Raw genomic sequence first — 11,021 nt, 5'->3', positions numbered from 1 at the left:
TCAGAGCCTCCCAGTCAAACTCGATGGGGGTGGAGTTTTTTCTCTTACAAAGTCAAAAGCTGTTGGTGTCTTTTGATCATCACTATTGTCCAGGCCAATCTTGCTAATTGAATCAAGTTGCACCCCCATTCTCTCTCCATTCATGTCTCTCAGAATGCAAATGTGCAACCATGTTTTCAGCCGCTCAGTTATTTTTTTTCACCAAGTTCTTTGAAACTTTCAAGTAGTGTCCGATAAGACAAAATTAATATGTTCCATTTGGCAGGTGTGATTTCTGTCATACAGTGGACTCCTTTCATGATATCCACTGCCGACAGTCAGTCCAACTCGTCGTGAGGGAAAGGTTGCTGAACGACATCTTAATTACATAAGCCGAAATGCATTGCCAAAGTCACTAGACATATCTGACATCAAAGCAACAAGACGAGGATTTGCAACTATATGTGAAGGCTATGGAATCAGGAAACTGTAGAGATGTGATTGAGCAAGTATCTACAAACGAAATTGCTCACACGCTACAAGATCTTTGCAATGTTTGAAATGAGCTCACAGTTACAAAAGTGTTTCTATATTTTTTGTTAAGTAAATGTTTTTGATAACTTGTATTTAAATTGTGGAGCTGGATTCATTGGAAGACTGAAGATTTCATAGAAGCTGGACTTTGCTTTGTTGTTGACAGTTCATTGAAAGGACACTGAGATGTTGTTTAAATACAGCCTTGCTGGAAGTCACGTTTATTTAAGCAATAAACAACAGAAACCTTGGTGACGTGGGGAGGATGTTTACTGAGAAGCGACAAGTCAAGATTTATAGGGGTCAGGAAGCTTGACTTGAGATATTGTTTTTGGTTTCACTTTGGACAGTGTGTTGAGGTGTGAACTGTTTTGAAGACAGCCAAGAGAGCAGCCACCATCAGCTCACCCTCTTCTATCTCTTTGAGAACTTCCTGAGAATCAAGTGTAAGAAATAGAGAAACTGATGCTGCATTTCTCCTGAAAAGACTGCCAGAAACTTCTGATGCTGCATTTCTCCTGGAAAGCCTGCAAACTGATCCTCAACGTCGCCTGAAAAGAACTGCTCTAGAAAGATCCCCTTGACAGCCGTCTACGTGTATTTGGGACGCCAGACCAAAAAGGGATGACTGACATCATTCTATATCTTTTTTTTTCTTCAAGAATTAGCAAGTATTTGGCCAAAGTATTTTGTGTTTTTTTTTGTAATAGACTGCGAGAGACAATTTCTGTATTTTTACCCCAGTGTGTATGTTAATTTGTGTGTGGGCAATTTAAAAAGGGAACTTTCATATGTCAATCTGTGTGTTAATGATTTGCTTCATTACTGGTTAAGTCTTGTTTTATAATAACCTGATCATTTTGTTCTTTGTTAAACCTGGTCGGTGTATTTTATTCTGGGATATGGAGTATATGATTGACTGCATCGGTAACTGGGTACACATTGAGAAAAATATGTTGTGACCTGTGGAGAAATGGAGCTAAAAAAGCCAGTGCACTCCTCCCAGCTCGCTTGTAACAACAACCACATCTGATCTTGTATTAAGCAACAACTGTACTGTCATTCCACACTCATTGAGAGAATGTGTTGTTGATACAGCACATAAAGGACACCAGGGCATAATCAAAACCAAACAACTCTTTGGCATGGCATGGTTCCCATGAATCAACCACATGGTAGAGCAAAAAATCAATCTGTGTTTGCCCTCTCAAACGGCCACAATGTCAAATTTTCATGATCCTCTCAAGATGTCCAAACTACCTCGAGATGATAGATTGAAGTCAGCTTTGATTTTGCAGATTTGCCGCAGGTACACACCTGCCTGTTGTCACTGACGACGACAGCAGATTCCCAATCGTGGAATTAGTTGTGTCAACTTCAATGAAAGCAGTCATCTTGACCGGATCTTTGCCTAGTTTGGAATCCCTCAAACGCTAAGAAGTGACAGTGAACCCCCATTCAACAGCGATGAGTTCAGTAAATTCGTAAACTACCTAGTGGAGAGATTTATGAAAACCTTGTAAAAAGTGATATATATAGCTACAGCTGAGAACAAGTCATGGGAGCAAAAGCTATATTACTTTCCTCATAATTACAGAGCGGCACCTCACTCAACTCCTGGAAAACCACCAACATTCATTTTTGCACATCCTATGCGCACACGTCTCCCTGAACTAACTAATGATCAATATGTACGTGACTGTAATTGAGAACAGAAGGATCGAAACATGAAATTTAGAGCTACACCGCTTAAGCCAGGAGATAAAGTACTTGTGAAACATGATGGTCATGTTAGAAAACAAGTAACCCCTTATGACATCCAACCATTTGTTGTGACCAATACAAAATGATCAATGATCACTGCTAAGTGTGGTTCACAAACCATCACAAGAAACAAGTCATTATTCAAAGCACTGAAAACACCACTTGTAAGTATTGAATCAGACTCTAACATCAACACCTCAAATGAAGAACATGAGTCAAATGAGACTACATCTGATGTCAAACATTATCCTACTCACGAGAGAAAATGCCCAACATACTTAAGTGACTATGTTATGACTATTTATGTTTAAGTTTATTGTTTACACTTTTGGAAACAAACCATTGAAACGTGCTATGTCTCTCATTTACTCAGAAGGGGAGGGATATAGTGTACTAATGTTTTGAAATTACAATTGAATTTTTCTTTGTGCACACTTGGGGCTGCTGTAGAACACACATGCTCTCAAAGGGAAAGTGAAAGTAAAACAGAATAAAGAAAACTCCATCATGTTCAACAGCTTGCTGCTTCTAAATCAATCTCTGTCTCACATATCGCACACTAAACTCTGCTAAACCTCAGTCCAGTCCTGAGGACATCACACTGAAAGGGCAAAATGGCCTACTTCTGCTCTGTGTTCTTCTTGTGTTATCTGAAAGCAGTTGACAATCTCCTTAAATAGCACTGGTGGGGATCCTTCCTGCCGCTGAATGCATGTTCAGCTGCGCATGGTGAAGCAATCGTGTTGGCTGGAGTGTTGAGCTCCAAAATGGGAGCGTGGCGTCAAATAAGCTTTCAACATTGATTCACATCACAATCTGCCTGCTCAATATACCTCTGGCGCCAACCTCCCTGTGCATGTGTGAATGTCCTCACCAAAATGGGGTCCAGCATGGCTGGCATCTGAAGTGTGTGTACGCTCTGCGGATGCCCTTTTGCAGGCAAACCTGCACCCATACAACCAAAAAAACTGGGGCAACATTCTGAATTTCTGCAGAGTGTTTAACAAGGTGGAGAGGTGATTACACAGCAGGAAGAGGAATTTGAGGGGAAGGGCAAGGGACCAAAGGCATAGCTGACAAGATGGTGTTTGCAGAGTTTTGTAGGCTGGGAAAGAGGAAGTAAGGAAATAAGTTTCAGGAAAAGAAGGGGCACATTGAAGATTCTGCCATCGTGGAGTGAGGAAGAAAAGAACATCCAGAATCAGAGGAGAGGGATGTATGGCTGAAGAAGAGTGATTTTTTAAAACTATAACTTGATGAGGAATGAGAGCACGTTAAATTAGCATATACAATAGGCCTTAAATAAATAAACATAACCAACAGAAATACTGCGAAAGACGGGGCAGGAAAAATCGCAGCAACTTTCAAACTCATAATAAATTCCACTGCAATTTTCTAACTTATCTCGAGTTATTCGTCAGGAGCAAGATTTTCCTCAAGCTACTTATTCAAGAACAACAGGTGTCCCTCACACAGCAGGGACAGCGAGTAACACAGCAGCCAAGAGACTGACAGATGTGAAAATGCCCACAAGAGGCGCAGAACGCGCTTGCGTATTTGTCGGGTGGTTTGTCCCACCCGAGCTTCTGTCCGAGCTGCCGGGTACTGGAAGGGATGCGGAGCAGAAGCTAAGCGTCCACGATCGATCCGCTCCTCAACCGCGCTCCCTTCGCTATGGCGGAGGCAACCAAGCCATTGAGATGCTTCCGGGAGGACCACTTCAAAGAGAAATTGAAAGACGACAATGTGGTGACGGTAACTTCGGTGGAGCAGGTGAGAAGAGGCGGGTGATTGGGGCGTGTGATGTGGGGAGGCCGGGTCGGGCCGTGCGGCATTCTGGGAAGTGTAGTTCACTCGCGGCGGAATTGCTGCCTGTTGGCGGGGCTGGGGACTACACTTCCCAGAATCCCCATCGCTAGTTCCCAGTCCTCCCTGGTGAAGTTCAGCAGTTCAAATGTGCTCCTCTTTTACAGAAAGGCAAACTAATGGGATTGGAGTTTCATGATAAAATGCTATTGATCTATTTGGATCTGATGAATTCACTGCAATTTACCTTCTTTGTCCAATTCTTTTGCGTGCTTAAATCAATTTAATTCAACAACTCTTTTGCCTGGTAGTCACAAAATCGCCATTGTTAGTTTTCTTAGCAGGATATCTCAGAATGCTTTATACGCGCGGAGAGAATAATACGGAGTAAGAGATGGGTGGAGGGGGGAATCTATAAAGCTCAGTCGGAGATTGGTCGTTACAGTAGGGGTGGGGGGGAAGAGATCACAAAGCAGAGGGGTAACTGAAGTAGTTGATGGACGACCGCAGAAGGTGGAGTGGCAGTCAGCAGGAAATAGTTTGAGGAGAAAGGATGTGGGCTGTCTGGCTGGTAAAGATAACTTGGAGCAGGAAGGGACTCTGGCAAAAAGTTCTGAGTTAACTAGTTTACGTAAAGTGGAAGAGGAGACGCTACATTTGAGAAATCTAACCACGCCAATCAATTATATTGCTGTAAATGCTTGTTTATAATTGACAATAACTGAACTGTGTGTGCAGATTGTTGATTTAGATCTACTGGACATGACCAAATGTAATGTATTTCTATTTAGCAACACATGCAAGGAGCTTATGGATTTCTTTGTCACCTAAAATTGAGAACATCTGATCAGCTGCCTCTGACACTTCCTGCCCATCCCCCTAACCCACCAGGCAAAGCTTTCTCTAAAGATTCTTCCCTGCTGTAGCACTGACATTGCACCATTTTCCAGTTTTTCTATCTTCCCTTATGCCCTCTCTGATCTCATTTTGTCAATGCGACCCATCTCTTCTCTCGACCCTACTCCCACTAAACTGCTGACCACCCAACCTCCCCTTCTGGTTCCCATATTAGCTGATATTGTTAATGGTTTGCTCTCCCCAGGTATTGTTTCCCCAGTCCGTCAGACCTGCCATTGTCACCCCTCTCCTTAAAAAGCAACCCTTGATCCCTCCTCCTTGTAATCTATCACCCCATCTCCTATATCCTTGAATATGTTATTGCTTCCCAGAGCTCATTATTTGAATCCCTCCAATCTGCCCCTGCCACAGTACTGAAATGGCTCTTAGCAAAGTCTCAAATGACATCCTGTGTGACTGTGACCAGGATGAACTATCTCTCCTCATCGTTCTCAACCTGCCTACAGCCTTTGGCATGCTTGATCACGCCATTCTCCTCCAGTGCCTCTCGACTGTCGTCCAGCTGGATGGGTTGCACTTTTAAATGGATTTCAACAGTAATTTCTACTTGTACAACACCTTTTACATATTCCTGGTTCTTGCATATTTGAGAAGCTATCTTTTTTCCCACCGTGTTGCAAGCAAGGTCTTACAAAGCTCTGCCTCATATAGTTTTTTTCTGTTTTGTGCAACTTTTTATAAATTTGATGATTGTCTTATGTTGACAGTGCGTCAAGAGTGGAGATTCCATCTGTAGATTTTACCCACAAGGTTAAGTTTCTGATCTTGGCCATTCCACCCAGAGGAAGTGCCCAGCAATAGTTCTATTTCTTTTGGACTGAGTGTGTTCACTTTTTCCAATTAGTACTTTTTTTTTTGCTCTTGTGCAAATCAGTCGCTAGCCAAAAGGATGGCCACTTGACTGATTTATTGGTATCAGTACTACTGGTTATTGTTGGGAAGTACGGAAGAGCACTTGAAATACTTGAGTTATAAAATGACTGTACTCAGCCTTCTATCTGATAAGCTGAACATTCCATGAATATCATTTCGCAGATATGCACCAATGCCTAACCACTCCATGTTCCAGCTTTTGGGTCACTGGTGTATTTTGTTTATGTGGTGGGGATGGGGTTTGGGGTGGGGTGTGGGTAGGTGACTGCAGTGGGTCAGGAGGAAATAATGTCTTTCAAAATCATGCAGAAAATAGTTTCTGCTTCCTGTTGTGAAAATTAGGATCCATGAACACAGTATTTCATCCTTATCTGTAAATAATTCTTGTGATGTGTGCCAACCGTATTTCCTTGAAAGAAATGTTTTTTTTTTTAAAAAAACGTTTTAATAAAAATGAGACTATGCTGCCACAAAACATGTCCATGGAAAGTGTGCCTTATTACCTGGGTTCAGTGGGAGTATGTGAGTTGTAACAAATTTTTTTTTCCTGAAGTGTATCCTCCATATCATTCCAGTTCAAGTCATTAAGAAGGTTCTCAGAAAAGCTACCATTTAAATGGTGAATAAAAATAAGCTTTTCAACAAATGTAAATTAAACATATCTTTCAGATGATAGATAATTCCAAAGAATTCATGAATTTTCTAGTTACAACCATCTACCAGTTGAATTTTGGACTCCAGCTTGTGATTGCTCCTTTTCTGCATACTTTGCTTCAAGAAGAACAGTTAAGTACTGTGCCACTTCCTTTCAAAACTGCTGTCATGACCTCCTTCAAAAAATCTACCTTTGCCCTCTCTGTCCTTGCAAAGAACTCCAGCCTCCATAAACTTCAGCTCATCCAAAACTCTGCCTGTATCCTATCCTGCACCAGGGTCTGATCACCCATATCCTTGCTGACTTACAAAACTACCAATTTAAAGTTCTGATTGTATTTAAATTGCTTCATGGCCACCTAATCTCTGTAATTTCCCACAGTCCTATAATTCTCCACTCCAAATTCTGTTACTTTGCCCTCTAGAGTATCCTCCTTCATTCTTCCTACCATTTGCTCTTATGCAATAAGCGATCTAGGCCCCATAGTTTGAAATTCTCTCCCCTACCCCTCCAACTGTTCGCCTCCCTACTCTCCTATGAGGCCCTCTCAAAAACCCAATTATTTGACTAAAGTTTGGCGAGCCAGTGCCCACAATATCTCCTTCCTTGGCTTGGTGTTCATTTTGTCTGATTACGCCTCTGTGAAGTGCCTTAGGATGTATTTCTCTGTTGAAGTCTCTGTAAATTGTTGAATGCTCCCAGTGATTTTACTGAAGATTTAAAGAGCGTTTTGTTCTGTAGTCCATGAAATCTTGCAGTTTGAAACATGATATAATTTACCACAAAACATTGAAGACCATAATTGCAAAAGTTAAATAGATTTTGTAGGAACTCAACCAAGTTGATCCAGCAGTTTGTTCACTGTGGCAATGGGTTTAAAGAGCGGGTTGAATGTCAGAAAGAAAGTTGCGAAAAGTTTTTTCACCTGCAGAGTAATAAAACAATGGAATAATGTACTATAGAAGATCATTGAAACAGACAGTACAATTGTGTTCTTGAGGCAGTTAGTTTTGTTTCTGCAGCGAGAAGGAATTGATGGATATAGTGAATAAAAAGGCAGATTATTATTTAGATGGAGAAAGACTACAAAATACTGCAGTACAGAGGGATCTGGGTGTTCTTCTACCAGAAACTCAAAAAGTCAGCATGCAGGTGCAACATGTAATTAGGAAGGCAAATGGAATTTTGGCCTTTATTGCTAGGGGGTTAGAGTTTAAAAATAGGGAAGTCTTATTACAACTGTACAGGGTGTTGTTGAGGCCACACCTGGAGTTCTGCGTACAGTTTTGGTCCCCATATTTAAGGAAGGATATGCTAGAATTGGAGGCAGTTCAGAAAAGGTTCAGTAGGCTGATCCCTGGGATGAAGGGGTTGTCTTATCAAGAACGGCTAAACAGGTTAGGCCTTTATTCATTGGAGTTTAGAAGATTGAGAGGTGATCTTATTGAAACATATAAGATTCTAAGGGGGCTTGTCAGGGTAGATGTTGAGAATATGTTTCCACTGGTGGGGGAATCTCGAACTAGGGGACATAGTTACAGAATAAGGGGACACACATTTAAAACTGAGATTCAAAGGAATTTCTTCTCAGACGGTAGTGAATCTCTGGAATTCTGTACCTCAGAGAGTTGTGGAGGCTAGGTCACTATTTAAGGAGGAGGTAGATAGATTTTTGAAATCTCGGGGAGTCGAGGGTTATGCAGAGCAGGCCTGAAAGAGGAGTTGAGGTCTGGGACAGATCAGCTATGATCTTATTGAATGGCGGGGCAGGCTCGAGGGGCTGAATGGCCTACTCCTGCTCCTACTTGTGTTCTTGTGTGAGACCATGGATGGTACTGATCTATCAAGGAATGAATGGGCATAGTTGTTTAAGGAAATAAACAATTATACCAAAGGGACCAGGAAGACTCCCAATGTAATCCACACCTAAATTAACTCAGTTGATTTTGATTTGGGCTGACAGTAATTGGCCTTTGCTTCCATGGATGAGGGAGGAGAAAATTGGCTGGGGTATCTCACTATCAGTAACCCTCTGTTGGTGGTATGCCCATGTGGATATCAGGTAAATGAAAAGATCAAGTTTGTTGTGATATCCTCCTTGAAATGAATAGCACACAGACACTTACATATGTCCACACACAGGAAGGCTGATACAAGAAGATAAAGCCTGGCTATCCGACCCGAACCCGACTAGACCTGACTACATGTATCGGGTTTGGGTCGGCTCGAAATTCCGAGTCCAGCATTCGGGCTCGGGTTGGGTCGAGTCGGGCTGGACACTGTTTCCGGAGGTCACGGGATCAGGCTTACCCATGATTCCCCGCAACTCCAGCTGCAGAAATAGCCTGCTGCCGGATCAGATGAAGGAGTTTCGTGTCATGTCGGGTCAGGCGCGAAGAAAAATTAAAGGACTCTGGTTCGGGTTGGCTGTGGTTGAGTTGGGCCCGGGTCAGGTTTTAATTTTATACCTGAGCCAGGCTTTACAAGAAGAATGTCCTATTTAGCGTAATGTTGACCTCTGGAACCGGCAATGATATCATTCCTTTCAGAAAAGGAGAAAGGGGAGGCGGCGGTTGGGGTTGAGAAAAATAGCACACAAATGAAAAGAATATCTTGTTTGTAATGCTTTTCTTCCCCTTTAAATAAAAGGCATATTGTGATTTGGTTATGAAATGGTTTACAGTAGATGTTTGAGGAATACTTGAAAAGACCTTGTTCACCATTTTTTTCTTGAGTTTGTTTCTCAAAATTCATAAGCAAAATGAAAGGATTTGTTAACTATTTGAGTGCAAAGGAGAGTTTTTTTAAATTTGGGGTTTACTTTAATTATTTTAAAGCTGTATATATTACAAGGGCACAATAAGTCAACGCTTGAACAGATGAAATATTTGACTCAGAGCAATCGTGCAGGGAATGGGAAAATATTTATGAGAGCATTCTATACTTGATACATTTCAGTTGAAAACGTGTGAAATGAAAATATTGAATACCTGGTGTTATTATGTCTGAAAAATATTGAACCATCGTAGCATATAATTGATGGTATGTTAAAATTGTGCTGTGCCCATCTATTTAGAACAGTACCTGCTGCTGATGAAAATGCTCATTCCTCACCTGTCACCATTGATAAGATTGTATTAATGTTTGCATTGCAGTCTTCCACAGAATGTACTACTTGTTTGTAAAGAACTTGAGAGCTGAAATTAATACTTTTAGTTCGTTGTAAATTTCCTATCATTCATGCTGTATATTGTAGTGATATTAAAGAATTTCATGGAAATTGTTTGCAAGGCAGATATGCATGTGTTTTTTAAATAAAGCCACTTGAAGAGGCAGAAAAAGTCATAATGCTATTATAGGATTGTGTGTTACAAAAAAAACCACATTTATCATACAATTCTTCTTCTTCTTTGGGCCTCCTTATCTCGAGAGACAATGGATACGCGCCTGGAGGTGGTCGGTGGTTTGTGAAGCAGCGCCTGGAGTGGCTATAAAGGCCAATTCTGGAGTGACAGGCTCTTCCACAGGTGCTGCAGAGAAATTTGTTTGTCGGGGCTGTTGCACAGTTGGCTCTCCCCTTGCGCCTCTGTCTTTTTTCCTGCCAACTACTAAGTCTCTTCGACTCGCCACAATTTAGCCCTGTCTTTATGGCTGCCCGCCAGCTCTGGCGAATGCTGGCAACTGACTCCCACGACTTGTGATCAATGTCACACGATTTCATGTCACGTTTGCAGACGTCTTTATAACGGAGACATGGACGGCCGGTGGGTCTGATACCAGTGGCGAGCTCGCTGTACAATGTGTCTTTGGGGATCCTGCCATCTTCCATGCGGCTCACATGGCCAAGCCATCTCAAGCGCCGCTGACTCAGTAGTGTGTATAAGCTGGGGGTGTTGGCCGCTTCAAGGACTTCTGTGTTGGAGATATAGTCCTGCCACCTGATGCCAAGTATTCTCCGAAGGCAGCGAAGATGGAATGAATTGAGACGTCGCTCTTGGCTGGCATACGTTGTCCAGGCCTCGCTGCCGTAGAGCAAGGTACTGAGGACACAGGCCTGATACACTCGGACTTTTGTGTTCCGTGTCAGTGCGCCATTTTCCCACACTCTCTTGGCCAGTCTGAACATAGCAGTGGAAGCCTTACCCATGCGCTTGTTGATTTCTGCATCTAGAGACAGGTTACTGGTGATAGTTGAGCCTAGGTAGGTGAACTCTTGAACCACTTCCAGAGCGTGGTCGCCAATATTGATGGATGGAGCATTTCTGACATCCTGCCCCATGATGTTCGTTTTCTTGAGGCTGATGGTTAGGCCAAATTCATTGCAGGCAGACGCAAACCTGTCGATGAGACTCTGCAGGCATTCTTCAGTGTGAGATGTTAAAGCAGCATCGTCAGCAAAGAGGAGTTCTCTGATGAGGACTTTCCGTACTTTGGACTTCGCTCTTAGACGGGCAAGGTTGAACAACCTGCCCCCTGATCTTGTGTGGAGGAA

At 42.3% G+C, this 11,021-nt stretch overlaps 1 protein-coding gene across 1 annotated transcript in view; it reads left to right on the top strand.

The window, feature by feature from the left end:
* The first annotated feature begins 3,849 nt into the window (after positions 1-3,849).
* The window catches only part of fntb (farnesyltransferase, CAAX box, subunit beta), a 153,369-nt gene continuing 146,197 nt past the window's right edge, over positions 3,850-11,021 (top strand). Inside the window, exon 1 of the mRNA XM_068039475.1 lies at positions 3,850-4,050. Coding sequence (XP_067895576.1) covers positions 3,952-4,050 — 99 coding nt within the window. The 5' untranslated portion in view covers positions 3,850-3,951. The remainder of the gene's footprint in view (positions 4,051-11,021) is intronic.

Source organism: Heterodontus francisci, chromosome 9, assembly GCF_036365525.1.
Source record: "Heterodontus francisci isolate sHetFra1 chromosome 9, sHetFra1.hap1, whole genome shotgun sequence".
Classification (NCBI taxonomy): Eukaryota; Metazoa; Chordata; class Chondrichthyes; order Heterodontiformes; family Heterodontidae; genus Heterodontus; species Heterodontus francisci.
Note: the sequence above shows the minus strand (reverse complement) of the source record. Positions and strands in the feature narration are given on the sequence as shown.